General features: G+C 36.4%; 3 protein-coding genes and 2 non-coding genes across 5 annotated transcripts; 2 read left to right on the top strand and 3 right to left on the bottom strand.

Moving 5' to 3' along the window:
- Window positions 1-3,656: 3,656 nt before the first annotated feature.
- Window positions 3,657-3,747, bottom strand: TRNAY-GUA (transfer RNA tyrosine (anticodon GUA)). The gene is given in 2 exon segments: window positions 3,657-3,692; window positions 3,711-3,747. It is a non-coding gene; the product is annotated as a tRNA-Tyr (tRNA).
- Window positions 3,748-3,753: 6 nt separating this feature from the next.
- On the bottom strand, window positions 3,754-3,825 carry TRNAH-GUG (transfer RNA histidin (anticodon GUG)). The gene has a single exon. It is a non-coding gene; the product is annotated as a tRNA-His (tRNA).
- Window positions 3,826-4,862: 1,037 nt separating this feature from the next.
- LOC133857364 (uncharacterized) lies at window positions 4,863-8,277 on the bottom strand. Its single transcript, XM_062292611.1, has 8 exons — window positions 7,963-8,277; window positions 7,775-7,877; window positions 7,570-7,677; window positions 7,361-7,470; window positions 7,073-7,180; window positions 6,944-6,989; window positions 6,460-6,591; window positions 4,863-5,344 (listed from the first exon to the last, which is right to left on the bottom strand). Exons 1-8 carry the CDS (start codon window positions 8,169-8,171, stop codon window positions 5,261-5,263), a joined length of 900 nt encoding a protein of 299 aa, XP_062148595.1. The 5' UTR covers window positions 8,172-8,277; the 3' UTR covers window positions 4,863-5,260.
- A 2,425-nt stretch (window positions 8,278-10,702) lies between these two features.
- LOC133856755 (egg cell-secreted protein 1.3-like) lies at window positions 10,703-11,113 on the top strand. Its single transcript, XM_062291803.1, has one exon. The coding sequence runs from the start codon at window positions 10,703-10,705 to the stop codon at window positions 11,111-11,113; it is 411 nt and encodes a 136-aa protein (XP_062147787.1).
- A 3,843-nt stretch (window positions 11,114-14,956) lies between these two features.
- Window positions 14,957-15,295, top strand: LOC133856754 (egg cell-secreted protein 1.2-like). The gene has a single exon (XM_062291802.1). The coding sequence runs from the start codon at window positions 14,957-14,959 to the stop codon at window positions 15,293-15,295; it is 339 nt and encodes a 112-aa protein (XP_062147786.1).
- The last annotated feature ends 248 nt before the right edge of the window (window positions 15,296-15,543 follow it).

Raw genomic sequence — 15,543 nt, 5'->3', positions numbered from 1 at the left:
GTGAATAGTTGCCTTGAAATGCCCATTGGTAGCAGTAGGTTGGTGCTACCTACTTTTCACGAGTATTACATTCAAAGCCTTGTAAACCTAATCCTAGGACTGGCAATTTTGACACGACCCGATAATCCGACACGAACACGATACGAAATTAGCAGGTTTGAGTCGTAAACAGGTCGACCCGTTTATGACCCGTTTAACTTAGTCTGGCGGGTTACTCACGGGAAACCCGCCAAACACGATTAACTCTTACTCTCTCTTTTTTTTTTTTTTTAATAAAAAAGTGGGGGAAATAGAAATTGGGAATTAACTCTGATTTTCTGTTTTAGCCGAAATTCGAAAACACACAATACACAAAAGTTCAAAAATCAAAACCCTAACTTTTTCCCAAAACTCCAAAAGTTCACTTTTTCCTTTAGCTGCCACCCGAGTCTGCCGCCCTTCTATTCTTCTTCCATTTTCTTCTTCTTCAGCTCCCCGCCGCGTTGCGCCGCCGCCGTCCCTTCTTCCTCCCGCAGTCCCGCTGGAGTCGGTTGGACGCTTGGACTAGGCTTGCTCGAGTTGATGCTCTCTCTCTCTCTCAGAGTCTCAGTCTCTCTGGTCTCTGCTCTCCGCTTAGTGCTCGCTGTCGACTGCCAACGCTCTCCCCGTCTCTTTGCCGCTCTCTCTCTGTCTCTTCCGCCGAATCGCCGATGTCGCATCCGGTACCGCCGGTATGTTAATAGTTGATTTTTTATTTTTAATTTTTTATAGCATTTTGACATGAAATGATTTGATTATTTGATTTTACAGTAATTTTCTTTTGTAATTAAGTGATCTCATTTTTTTTTATACATAGAAAAGAAAAAAGATCCACCATTCAGTTTAACGATCCAGCATTCAATTTTATGATTCACACTTCACCACTTCAGGTTCTTGAATCGTAGCTACCTTACATTCATTGGTTTTTACAGATAGTTCCTCAACTAGCCGGGGTAGGGGGGTTTGAAATAGGAAGTGGGTGTTATATAAATCCTGTATTTCTAGAGGATGCTGCTAAACAGGTCGTGGGTCGTGTCGACCCGATACAACCCATTATGTTAAACAGGTTTCACGGGTCGTGTCGGGTGACCCGTGAAATTATCGTGATCGTGTCGTGTTTAGAGCCCTGACCCGTAACATAAACAAGTCGTGTTTGAGTCTAGTTTAAACGGGTCATGTCGGATACCCGTTTTGCCAGCCCTACCTAATCCCCAAATCTTCCCACAATTCTTGCCCATTTACTTTGGCATTAGTTAAACGGTGTGTTTTTGGTAAACAAAGCTTTGCGTTTTGGGAAAAAATTACAAGACTTGAGTCATGAGTCATCTTCAACATTTGTAAACCTAATTACTACAACGCCTGATTCTTGAAACCTCGATAGAAAGAAAATTAGGATGGCATGAGTTGTGAATTCCAGTCCTTTTGAAAAATAGTTTCCCCTAATGAATGCTGAGGGTGGGCAACCAGGGCATTTGGTTGAATTCTACCAGGTATAATGGAAGTTTTTGGGAGGTGTTGGGGAGGGGGGGGGGGGGGGGGTCATTTGACCCCTCTCGACCCCCTTGCCTCCACCCCTGGTTGGTGTAAGATGTAAATATGAATAGTAAAATAGTATTAATGACGTTATGTTATTTCTTGTGCTCTGGTTACATTGAGAGGGGTGTATGGTTTCACAAAAAAATAAAAAGAAAAAAAGTAAAAAGAAAATTTGTATAACATTTTTGGTTGCCAGTTGCAGTTAAGAAAAATTGTATAACATATTCTTCTAATGGACACCTCTATGAGGCTGGGTGGGGGTGGAGCCACCCTAATGGCCATCACCTTGCTCTTTAAGGGTTGATCTTCATCATCATAGAGGTGTGCTGGGGGGCTGAGGCGCTTTATGGGGTGGAGCTCTCCTTCCCCATCACCCCTATGTGGGGGCGGAGCCACCCTTCACTGCTTCCCTTTGTGGAGGTGAAGGGTGGTGGTACGGTGGACCTCCACCTTTTTTCTTTTGACGTAATTACTAGCATGACATATTTGAATACACATGTCATGTTTTTCATTTATATGACACGGATAATATGATATGTGACAAGTTTTTCGTTAAATACTGGACGATAAATATGATAGAGGGACTTATTTATCAACTGGAGTAAAACTTGAAATTTTAATTGTTAAAATTAGAAACTCGAATCTTTCTCTCTGTATGAGGAAAAATTCAAAGACTTTTGAGACAATTTTCCTTTTTCTTTTTCTTTTCATTTTCTTTTTTAATAATAATTTTTTTTGCTTTCTTTCTTTTGCTAACTCATAAAAGGGAAAAGGTTTATTTGAAAAAACTTGTTCCTAAGAAAATGAGAAAAAAAAATAAATCCGACCACATTGTGATAAGATATCTCGTATTTGTTCTGCTCTTTGGTGCGCGTGAGGGCCACGCTTCGCCTTTTTCAGGCCGGGCACGGTGGCAACTGGTTATACTGCGTCGGATCTTCGTCTGGGTGGTACCGGTGACGGCCCGTGTCCTACACGCGCCGCCGTCCGGCATCTTGGCCTCATTTCTCTACTAACGGCAACTTGTTTTGGTGTTTTTTTGTTCTTCTCATGTTTCTCCGGTTACAGTCTGTTTGTGTTTGGTTCAAATTTTATGGAAATATCTGTTGGCTAATTGCTAGATCAGCCCTATTTCTTTAGAGAGTGTGCGTTATTATAAGAGATGCTCAAATGTCATTCTTATAAATTTGTATTTTTGCTTAGGCAGCCAGGGACGGAGCCAGAAGTTTTTATGGGCAGGGGCCAATGGCCGAATTTTTTTTTTTGTTAGGGGCCAAGTAAGCTAAATTTTTATTTTTACTTTATATTTTTTAATATTTTAGATTTTTTTTTCCCACCTTAAATTTTTTTTTTTTTTTTAATGAAATTTGGGGGGGCATGACCCTTGCCAGCCCCCCCTCCCTCCGTCCCTGTAGGCAGCTGTTTTACTAAACCAAATCCTTCTGATTTAGAGAATAGGGGATCTTGTCCCTTATTTTCAAATTGTAAGTCCTAGGGCTGTTTGCAATATTAATGATAGCACGTGCTATCTGTTCAAAAAAAAAAAAAAAAAAAAAAAATCTCGTATTTGTAGCAAATAATAAAAACCTATCTACCATCTATCAAATCTGAGCATTTCATTTTATTATACATTTATTATAATTCTGAAAAAGAAAACAAGATTCAACTTCTTATTAATTCTCTTGGCTTTTACCAAAAAAAAAAATCATGTGATTTTTACCATTGGATCAAACTAATAATGATTAATCTTAAATCTAATGGTTGATCTTAAAAAGTAATTTAATAATCCTAAAATTAAATTCTTTGTGAGTTCCAAACACAAATTTATTGACGGTTATCGCCATGCCATATGATATTATATTTGCTTGGAAGATCTCTTTGATGTCTATTCATATGTTTACAGTAATAGTTGGGTTGTAGGCCTGTTTGTTTTTCCATTTTATTTATGGGAAAGCAACTTGCACGTTGTTTTGGTTGATTGAGCGGCCCAAGACTAAAAAGACTGAAAGCTACGAGAAAGAGGGCTGCAGCTGTCAACATTGCGTTCGTTCATTATAATACGGTCCAAACAGAGCCTTGTTTCGAAAAAAAGCAACAAAAAGTCCGACCTGCCGGATTCGAACCAGCGACCTAAGGATGGCTAAGGGCGACACCCACTACAGTCCTCCGCTCTACCAACTGAGCTAAGGTCGGTTATATTGTGGCTGCTGGGATTCGAGCCCAGGTCTCCACGGCCACAACGTGGAATTCTTACCACTAAACTACAGCCACTTCTTGTGTTATTTGCTTGATTATATCTCCATTTAAAGAACAAGTTACAGCCCATAGGACCGAAAGTAAGAAGTTTCTAACCCATAGAACCGATAGTTTTTAACATTTATTTAATTATTTAATTATTTTATTTTACTAAATAGTAAATTTACATCGAAATGATGGGAATATACCACTTTTTGAAGTTTCAAAATTTAAATGAGACCTTTCATTCTTTAATCTAAAAACCAACCGTTGTTTCTTTTTGACCAAAACCCAGTGAGTGCCATCTTTCTTTTGGTCAATAACACATGCAAAATAAAGGGTTTGTTTGGTAAATTTTAACAAAGTTATTTTCGCTTCTTAAACGTTGAAAACTCTTCTAAAATGCCAATTAACCAAACGAATTTTCAGATGTGACCTCACCACTAACATACTTTTCAAAGCAAACTACAAAAACTCTTCTCAAAACTCAAAATATTTCTCGAAAAATAAAACACAAAATAAATGTAAAAACTTAAAAAAGGTGGGGTTGTTATTGCCAGGCGGCGAACACCTTTTGGCCACCATCGTGTGGTGGCCACTAGATGGATCTAGCAGCTTGGGCTGCCATATCACCACCACCATGGAGGCGGTGCCGCCACTGTAGTGGAATACATTTTTTTTTTTAATTTCTTTCACTTTATAAAAATATTTCTTAATTTCTAAAAAATACACTTCAAAACTTTACCAAATCAATTTTCAACTTTTACCCTTTTAAAATAACTTTTCAAAACTTCAAACCTAAAGCACTTTTTAAAACTTTACCAAACAAATCTTCTGGTGTCTGAATCTACCATGGAACTTATGGAAGCCATTTTTGAGAAACAATAGAGCCGAACTATGATGAAAACAAGTTTTTTGTTTTTGTTTTTTTTTCACACTCCTTATTTTCAAAGCTTTTCATCCCCGACCAACCTTCTACACTAACATCTACTTCCAACACCACAGAAAGACCTACTGCCGGTTATTGAACCAACAATCTCTTTTGTGGCTGAGCCTCCAGAGCAAACTCATACTGCGCAGACAAATATATTTATCCTTCATTTCTTTCATATGTGTATTTAAATTCTCTTTCTTTTGTCAAATGCCATATTTCTACTTACAAAATCCAAAAAGAAAATAAAACTAAAACTTGACAGAACTCATTTCTTGTCTCCAATGCCAGAAGCTTTTTTCCAAGCTAATGTTGCCTACATACAGAAATGCATGTACTTGAATTTAATACAGTCCATGACGTGAAGTGCACTAGCAGATTTGAACTCCCAAACAGTGTTCTTAACAATTAAGGCAGATGATTTCAGCATGTTGGGAGCTTGGAATGGAATTTCAACAGGTCTCTCTAATATGGCAAAAAGTTTCTGGAAAACTATCGCGGCAGGTGGAAGTTGTCAAGGAAGGTCCATTGCTTTTGTTCTCATGTCTTCCATAATCGAATGGTGCCATCGACAGAGGCGGTTACCATGCAGCTGTCCTTTGGGTGGTAACTCACACTTGTCACCTGCAAAATGAAACCCCTTAATCAATATATGATCCAGGAAAAAAGGATCTTCTTCAAGGAAAATGGTAGATATGAATAAAAATTCTTTATCAATCCACAATTCAACGTATCTACTATTGTCCTTCTGCAGAAGTAATAAAACATAGCTGCAATATGCAGCATTTTACCCAAGGAGGTTGACCAAGAACAAATCATAAACCACAATATATCCACTTTATAAGGTGTGGTCCAGCTAAAACCCAGTTTATCAACAGTAACAAAATTAAAATGAACAAATATAATGAATTCAAATTTAATTGCACACGAAAAAACAAGATGCAGCGTTGAGAAACTAAAAATTATGAGATACTCAAACAGATCCCCTTAAGTTCATGAGATATTTTCTAAAAAAGCGTCTACCTCAACAACATTAGTGAATTTTTAGTTCCAGTAAAAGGATGCACATAAGAAGGAAACCAGAGAAAATGTACCAAGACAAAGTGGTAGATAGAGTTAACACATAATCTGTGTTTGACGTACAACACTAATTTATACTGGTCCAGGAGTTAAAGGAAAAAAGAAAAGAAAACTCTATATGATTTCTCAATATCTAAACAAGAAAAAAACAATAGACGAACCACCCTAGGAGTTCAGTACACCTTTTGGGGGTGGCTTGGGGCTTAAGCTTATGAGTTTCATCCACTGATCTCTTAATTGCTTAGCAGATGAATAAAAGATATAGTTGATATTAATGAATTAGAGTTTCAATGAGAGTTAACTCAACTGCTAACATGACTAAAAGACGAGACAATAGCTATACCATACAAGATATCAATCTTTGAATATAAAAATTGGGTTATTAGACATCAATCTTTATTAACACATCTTAGATTGATGTCTTCTCTAGGATCTCCAAGGGATTAACAATCTACTCCAAAACTTTTTGGCTCTAGAACATTTCAAGAAGCTTATCAATAGACGAGTTGAGTATCAGAGGAAGCCGAAACCTTTTTAAAAATGTTAGCAGTATAAGTACAGGATGCATCATGACCATTCAGAAACAATGGCATTTCTTGGGAATATGGGGGGTTGGGGGGGGGGGGGGGAAGGGAGGGTGGGAGTAAAGAGGACTTTACCACTGAGGAATGAGCTCGGAAACTTGAAGCCACAGATGCGTCTACCAAATCCCAGAAGTAAATGAAGCCATCCTCAGATCCACCAGCTACATGGGCATCAGTGTTGGTAAGGCAGCAATCCAGTTTGTAAGACTGATCGGAGAGCACCCAGTAGGAATGACAAGAGCTCATCAGCGATGGAAAATCCAAACTTAGACATCTCATTACAGATTTAATTTAGGTAGCTCAAAATTTCATTAAAGATTTAACACAGGTTTAAAGCATAGGCAAGAGATGGTTTGACAACGAAAAAGTGTGGGAATAAATGGGCCATGGCTTATCCGCACACATAGAAAGCATAGCAATAAATATGTAGTTTTTGTACCCAATCATTTTTGGTAAATAACCATCATATTGAAAGAAGACTGCATTTCTTGATTACATATATTTTCCAAAGGCCTGTGATCAAGTGTAAGAAACAAGAACTAAGCATCTGCAGGCTAACCTTACTAGTATGACCTCTATATTCTTGCAATAGTTCACCAGAAGATCTGCCATAAAAAGAACCAGTAAAAGGGCAGGCAAAGCAGATAAGATACATATAAAAAATAACAATAAAAGTTGAAGAATTAACCTGTCCAGAAGACGTAAAGTAGAATCCAAGCAACTGGCTAATACACAGTTACCATCATTTGACAATGTGATACAGTTGACTGGTTGCCCCAAGTTATCGGATATTTCTCTACGTGATCAAGCAGAAAAAACATCATCATTGAAGAAATATAAAATCTAAAATAGACCCAGTTCGTAGTAGCACAAAAGAAAAAGAAAAAGAAAAGTGAAAAAATAACACATCTTGCTCACTAAAAAATAGCAAGAAATACAAATAATGTCTTGAACATCTGAAAACAATTCTACATACCTACCAATACGCATATCAAATGTCCGAACAGTTCCATCAACACTCCCACCAATAATTTCTGTTTTGGTTAAACAAACTGACATTACGCTGTCTGAAAATGTGTTAATGATCTGCAAACCCACCAGCGCTCTTGAAAGATAAGCCAGTTCAAACTAATAAAGGGCACCCATGAAGAAGTGCTTGACAGGAACAAAAGAAGAAAAAAAAACCTGAATTGGTTCAGTGCTGTGAGATCTGCAGTCCCAAGCACGCAATGATTGATCATAGCCTGCTGAGACTACGACAGATGAATACTCATTGAACTTTACAGCATTCACCTGCCCAAAAACCCAAAAAAAAAAAAATAAAAAAAATCAACAAATTGGGAGAGATAGAAGAAAAATTCAATTCAATTTATAAAGTATAAAAACAAACCTCGCTATCATGGCCGCGAAATTTTCGAATTACACGACCTGTTGATACATCCCAGTAAAAGACTTGTCGGTCACCACCACAAGAACATATCTTGGAGTTGTCCCTAAACACAATAACCCATTTTATTAGCCTTAAAACCTGAAATCATTTGAGTAGAGAGAGAGAGAGAGAAGAAGAAGAAGTGGTACGGGGTGACGTGGACGTCGCGGACTTCACGGCCATGGGATTTGTAGGTCTTGATGTGGATCCCACGGTGGGGGTTCCAGAGGCGGATGGTGCGGTCTTTGCCGCAGCTCAGGCAGTAGTTCCCGTCGCTGTTGAACCTCGCCGCTAAAACTGCGCCCTCGTGCCCCCTGAGCACGTTAGCCTCCTTCCGTGGCAGATCCGAGGCGCTCATCTTTTTCTTCTCGCTTCCTCTTCTGCTTTGCTGTCGTGCGCGGCGGTGGGAATCTTATGGCCTAAAAAACGACGCTGTCGTTTTTGTTTTCATCAAGCCCACAGATCCAACGGCTCTTTTAGGTTCTATACAAACGCTAACCTTGTTTTACTTTTACCCTCTTTCTCTTTCTCTCTCTCTCTCTCTTTCTTTCTTTTCTTTTCTTTTCTTTTCTTTTCTTTTTTTTCTTTTTTTTTTTTTTTTTTTTTTTTTTTTTTTTTAATTTATTTGTTTTCTTTTTGAAGGTTATGGTAATGTGATTGTTTTTTTTTTAAAAATTAAGGATTAAATACTTTTTTAGTATATGCAGTAAACAAACTTTACAGAAGGTCGTCTTGACTTCAAGAAGTATAGTACGTGATACCTGTTTTGAGCATAAATACTAAATGATATAAATTTTTTACAAATCGGTTTGTAAGAAATTTCTTCTAACCTATATATAAGAGTGACATGTGTCCCTTGATATATGAGAGACAAATGTTGTTTTAATAGCATGTGTTTCTTATATGTTTTTTTTAATAGCATTAATAAAAAACATGTGCTTCTCAGATGTTTAAAGGACATATGTCACTCTTATATGTGGATTGTAAGAAATTTCTTACAAACCGATTTGTAGCAAATTTTTGTCCAATACTAAAATGATAGTTCCGTCCATAAATTTAATGAAAAGATACTTAAATACCTTTAAGAACATGACACCGGTCCCATATGGCTTATTGGTATCATTTAACATTAAAAAAAATTAGAAAAACGAATTAAAAAAAAAAGGGTATAGGTGGCTCAAACCACCCTTGGGCCAAAATTTCTATTATTACGTAGAAATTCTTTGTACTCATCCAATTAAGTACAATTCAACTAAAGGTCTGGCCACAAAAGAATTTTTTAAAATTTTTAATGAGAAATATTATGGGTTACTTGACAGTTCTTAATTGATTTGACATGTATTACTGTATTACGTACCGTTAAATTTATGGACATAAAATGAATAGAAGTGCCATTTATGTAGGTATCACCTACAATATTTTTTGAAACTGAACGGCCTTTTAATATAAGGCCTTATCACATGGGGTCAAAAGCATTTAATCCTAAATTTAATTCTAACATGTTTCTATAATCTCCAAATTAGAGACATAAATTAAAGAGAGTTTAATGTAGAACGACATCAAATATATATGATCTATTTGATGAAATGTTTTTGTACACATTTTTATGGATAAAAATGTGATTTGAATCTTAAAACTAGTAATTGTCGACAATATTATGCATTCATCAAATTAAGTAGAATTTCTATTATTACCGTTGCAAGACTTGTTTTTGTTTTCGTTTTTAGTACAAATTTCTATGCAAATTTAGGATTAAGTTATGTGGAAAAACTCATACTTTTACCTTGTCTTTCACATAAAACTCAGACTTTGTAAGTGTTTATCTGTCTTTTTTTATTTTTTATAATTGGGAAATTTTGAGCTTTGTCCCGACTATATATTTGGGACACCGTGCAAAGCACTTCCTTGTACACGAATTAGGTAAAAATTCAGTTTTTGTCCGTGAATGTGACCCCAAAATTGAAGAAATAACTTCACAAAATGGCATCGAACTATCGACCGTTTTGATAAAAGGGTACTGAACTATATATCAAACGTCTTAAATTTAGGTATTGGTCAAAATTTAACGGAATTTGCAAAAATACTTATGCCTGAATCTTTGAAAATTTTTATAATTTTTTTTTTTTAAAAAAATATAAACATAAGGGTATTTTGAAAATTTTGGCAGGATTTAACAACAAATTCTAACGGAGTACTTTTAAGTGAGATGTTTAGAAACCTTTTACTCTAATTTAAGACGTTTGATAGTTCAATATCATTTTTTTAAAACGTCTGGTAGTTCGATACCCGACCCTTATAACTTTGGTCCTTACGTTTTTCATAAAATATTATTTCTACGTGGCTTCTCATCTTACTCTTTGGTGTTTTTGCATTGACCCTTCTGAATGGGTGTTTCAATCAAATAACCCTAGGACATTTGGATTCTACATGTCAGTTATTACACGTTACCTAATTATAGTGGATAGCTAACTATCATCATGATCAAACCAAAAATATGTGTTTTTTCTTCTTCTTCTTCTTCTTCTTACCAATGGCATTTTTGAATTTAAAACCCTTTTTCATACGTTCGTTAATTCCTTGATTGGTTTTCGTGGCAACGCTGCATATATGTGTTCCTCACCAGTAAAAATTGTTCTTTGCATGCCTGACAGCTATATGTATCTAAAACAAGAATTGCCATTGGCTTCTTTCATTTCTAACGTGTCATCAGACCCAAACTCCATGCATTTTTCAGCTTTTTTGCTTCCAAAATCCATGCATATTTCATAATTTATCACATCACAGGAAACCCTATAAAGGAATATCCCGACTCTCCAAATTTTCTTCATCCTCTCTCTTTCTCTCTCTCTCTCTCTCTCTCTCTCACAAGCACACAAACACACACAAACAATGGCGACAAAAAATGCGTTCATCTTGCTGGCGGTGATGGCATGCCTCTTGGCAAACGCAACTGCAACGAGGGAGCTCGCCGTCAAATCAGGATTCAACGTGCCGGCGAGGGCGGAACCTCGTGGAGGAGGTCTAATAAACTGCTTCCTTGCACTGATGGAGTTTCAGTTCTGCTCAGACGAGGTTTTTCTTATTCCACTCAGAGGCCACGCCAATCTCAGCCCCGTCTGCTGTCGTGCCATCACCACCATCGCAAATCGGTGCTGGCCTTCCGTGCTCGCTTCCCTTGGTTTCGCCAGGCAGGGCGACGTACAGCTGCATCGTATCTGTGGAGCAGCGACAAGCCATGTCAAGCCTTCGTCCGTCGTTGCCGATTCACTGCCAAAGCATCTACCGCCTCGGACTATTTAGATGATGATCGAAGTAGATAGAGCAGTTCAAATAAAGCACTTCGGTTGGGAAGCTTTTGGTCTTCTGTTTCATGTCCTGTCCTCCATGCATGCATGTTTCTAGTCCATTGGGAAATAAAAGATCCTTAATTGGAAATAAAGCATGTAATTTTGTGTAATAGAAAGTAGTTTTCTTTTTAATTTGTGCCGCACAATTAAGTAAGGGTACTAATGTTTTTTAGTAGACTGTTATGTGACTGATCGGCCGTCATCCAACTTGATCAGTGGCGGAGTACTTGATCAAGATTTTCGTTCAAGGGGTCATAATATAAAACTATATATTTTCACAAACAATTAACTTAATTGAACAGTCTAAATATAAAAGCTTAATCACTATTAAAGTTGGGTTACATTCCTAAAAAAATTTAAGGAAGGAAAGTTTTCAAAAAGTAATTTATCTAAATTGTTGAAGTCTTGAAGAAAAATAATTGACAGACTAAAAGAACAACTTCATATATAATTCAGTCTTCATAATTTCGCAGAAGTCTAAATCGGAACTTGCAATTTTGCTTTTCATTGCATGTGAATGCCCTTTGTTTATTGTTCGGCCTTTCCTTCTAGATTAAGACCTTATATATATATTTGCTTCTCTAATTTAGATCAATCACAAAGACGGATTTGACGTTTACCCTTTAAATAAAAGTTTAGAGACAATGACCCACATAGCAAAGAAAGGTCGATCATTTTTCTTTACCAAATTCCATAAGCTCTTCATTTGTTTTTAATTTTATTTTATTTTAAAATAATGCAATTATTGTTGTGCTGACCGATTATATATATATATATATATATATATATATATATATATATATATATATATATATATATATATATATATTGGATTAATTATAAGTGGATTTTGTTAGAGAAATCGATCTTGTAGATCGATCTATTTAGCCAGTTTAATTTAAGCAACCCCAATTAAGTTACTTGGGAATTAGGACTGTTAATGGTTTTGATTATTTGAAAGACATTCACATCAAAGTGTCTTCTAGACGTATTAGGATTCTCTCCGGTGCAATTGAACATGAGAGTATTCAGTTAATTGTAGTGTAAGGGTATTTTTGTTCAAAAAAATATAAAAAGATAAAAGTATCCCTATACATATAACTAACCGGATACTGAATTGGAGAGAATCCGTTTCCTTTTAGATACCTTGTTCTATTTAATTTTAATTTATTAGGCCCTTTTTAATTTTTTAATTTTTCTTCACCTTAATTTTTCCTTTCGAAATGTTTACCATACTGGAGCTAGGGCAGAATTAAGATGGACCTTTTGAGCCGACCATACCTTGAGAAGAAATAAACTAGTTCATGAAGACAAACTTGTATCTCTGAGTGATACAAAGAAAATAAGGAAGATAACATATACAACCAAATAAAGTAAAATTTCATCGTCTGATGTGGCCAAATTACAATGCATATAGTGTTAGATGTTGGTTTATTAGCTACATTCTAGTTGATAAAAACTCTTCCATAACAGGGACTTTCATTTCAGGGATACTGTAATTCAGAGTCTTCCAGAAAAATATTGCAGAATATTAGTTCCAAACATAGAGTGAACTGATCAAGATATGATATCTGCATAGAATATCTCTAAAAAGGCAATTTCCTGTTGAAAGAAATATTCTGGAGACTTTACAGCTTAGAAAGTTGATTTTTCCTACAGCTCGTCTAGACGCCCGGTTGCCAAAGTCTGGATGTGAGCCACCGAGAGTCAAAGTCCTATGAAGGCCCGGACGGCTCAGCAAGTCCGGAAGGAGTCCGGACGGCCTAGCAGATGCGAGCCATAGAGAACAAAAGTCTGCAAGAAGGCCCGGACCCAAATGCGTTGACCGTGAACGTTGAGAGCTTTTTATGCAACCGTTCGGACGCTAGGGTTGCATGTCAGGACGCACTTCAATGTTTACTCGAAGTTTTGGTTGCAGGTCCAGACGCCAGAGATCAGGTCCGAACCGCCGCCTATTCAAATCCGAGTTTGAATAGAATTAGGATTTCTGAAGCCTATTTAAAAAGGCTCGTAGGCTGCTTATTTGGAAGGAGAATCATATAAACTCCATTGCACTAGAGAGGGTGTTTAGGCAGAAATTGTTAAATTTGCTAGCTCTCTTAAAGTTTTTATGTTGTGTGATTTGATCAATTGAAGTCTAACTTAGGGAGGAACCCTAAGTTAAAGGAGTCCATTGAAGATCCCTTAAAAAATGAGGCCTGGTGAAATCGTTCATGTATAGGTGCGTGTCAGAGTTAGGAGTAATGCTACATATCACCATTGTGTCCACCTTTTGTCCCTCCATAATTGATGTGACTTTTAAAATTATCATTGAATATAATTTATGATAGACCGCTATTATAAATTCAATGGTGATTTTAAGAGTCACATCAATTTTGGGGGGACACAAGGATGATATGTAGCATTACTTCAGAGTTAGAGATACGATTACTACATCCGGTTACATGAGTAATACTGCCTTGTAACTAGCTTTGTCTTCTGAATAGTGGATTTCTTGAGTTTGACTGTTTCAGAGTGATTTTTCTCTTGATAAGAGTTTCCAATTCGTCAACAAAATATTTGTCTCTTTTAAATTCCACATTTAATATTTTGTTGCACAATTAATCACACACACGTTAATTAGGAGTTTTTATATTTTTCATTAGATATATGATAATATTAGTATAAGATACAACTCAATAAGCTAAGGATCTGTAAATTTCTTATCGAAAAGAGCCAAAGCATGAATGAGACATGGATTGAGATTGAAAATTAAGTGTCGACAAAATATAAATAAAATTAAATACACAAAATAATTATTTCTTAATATATTTCAATTTTCAACTCAATAACCTATTAAAATGGAATTGAACATTCTTTTAGATCCCGAAAATTCATTTACGATTGAATCTATACTAAATTTCACAACAATTTCTCTTTTGATCTTCAACATCAAAAAATTAGATAGAAATTTATCTTTAATTTTGTTGCGAGGCCTAATTTTTACAATATTCACGTGTGCCTTATAGGGTCAATTGGTCAAGTCTTTAGAATTCATGTAAATAGAGGTGGGAAAGCCAAGAGGTGTATGGGAATTGAAATTTGAATAGATTAGCGTTAAAGTAGATGAATATATATATATAGACACACACACACACACCAAAAAATGAAATTAATTTGGTAATTAATTATAATTAATGATGCAATATTCATACTTGTTATATATGGTCCATCGATCTTCGTGCATGTTTGCCATATTGAGATCGATGAAAGAGTAATCAAGTTTATTAACAATAATCATGATATTAAAAACTAGACTTGGGTTCATAGCTTTAACTTCATAAATTCCTTGAAATATTGTTTGATCAATAACATTCACAGAGACCCATCATCTGTCCTCAACTCTTTTTGGTTTTAACAGAATTAAAGACCACCTGCTCTCCTCTCCCCTGATCACCTGCTATATATTTGACTCCCAGCTCTCAACTTTGGATCAGGATCCCCTCAAATTCTTTGCCCGAATTTGATACAATTCGGGCAAGTTGTTGTGAGTAAGTATTTATGAGATTCACCTGACCGGATAAGCAGTTGGGCAGCCCAACTTTTATTTGGTCAGGTGGGTCTCATAAATGCTTACTCACAACTACCTGCCCGAATTCTATCAAATTCGGGCAAAGAATTTGAGGGGATCTTAATTCCTCAACTTTTCCATGCATATCCGGATATCCCTCTTCCTCTGTTTTACTGTAACCAGATTAGTAATTCCATGGCTTGCCCAAATGTGTTTTTGTTACTACCCCTTGCATGCCTATTGGCAATGACAGCCATAACTTCTTCAGCAAGGGATTTTCCCATTACCCCTGCTGCATATTACAAGCTTGCAGTGAGGCTTGAAGCCAGTGAAGGCCTTTTCCCTTGCTTCAACACGCTTATGGAGATCAAATCCTGCTCAACTGAGATTGTCAATTTCTTCCTCAAGGACCAGCAGACTTCTATTGGCAAAGACTGTTGCCGTGCAATTTATGTCATTACCCATAATTGCTGGCCTTCCATGCTCACTTCCATTGGTTTTATCGCTGGGGAACTCGATATTCTAGGAGGCTATTGTGATGCAGCATCTGTTCTTGCTGCTCCACCACCACCTCTTGAAGTATAAATGCATGTCTTGCTTTGTTTCAGTTTGTTTTTCGTTCGGAAAGACTTGGGTTAATTTGTCTGTCTAGAGTCGGTGAATGTGTGTCAGGGTTTTCTATGTAATAATGTTTTCAGTCATGTTGTCAATAAACAATTGAAGATATGTTTCACTTTGAATTAAACATAGTCGATTCCCCTTCTACTAAACAAATTCTTGTTCCACGAAGACTTTTCACTGTTAGAAATTCTCAAACAAAAATTCATATAAAT

The sequence above is a fragment of the Alnus glutinosa genome, chromosome 14 (assembly GCF_958979055.1).
Source record: "Alnus glutinosa chromosome 14, dhAlnGlut1.1, whole genome shotgun sequence".
Classification (NCBI taxonomy): domain Eukaryota; kingdom Viridiplantae; phylum Streptophyta; class Magnoliopsida; order Fagales; family Betulaceae; genus Alnus; species Alnus glutinosa.
The sequence above is the reverse complement of the archived record's forward strand: the minus strand, read 5'-3'. Positions and strand labels throughout refer to the sequence as shown.

Bases quoted from the DNA above. Each gene is read 5' to 3' on its own strand.
- LOC133856755 (XM_062291803.1), top strand. From the start codon at position 10,703: ATGGCGACAAAAAATGCGTTCATCTTGCTGGCGGTGATGGCATGCCTC.
- LOC133856754 (XM_062291802.1), top strand. From the start codon at position 14,957: ATGACAGCCATAACTTCTTCAGCAAGGGATTTTCCCATTACCCCTGCT.
- LOC133857364 (XM_062292611.1), bottom strand. From the start codon at position 8,171: ATGAGCGCCTCGGATCTGCCACGGAAGGAGGCTAACGTGCTCAGGGGG. The intron at 7,678-7,774 runs GTTTGTTTTTAT...GTTTTTGGGCAG, and splicing joins TTCGCGGCCATGATAGCGAG to GTGAATGCTGTAAAGTTCAA. The intron at 7,471-7,569 runs GTTTTTTTTTCT...GTGGGTTTGCAG, and splicing joins ACAGCACTGAACCAATTCAG to ATCATTAACACATTTTCAGA.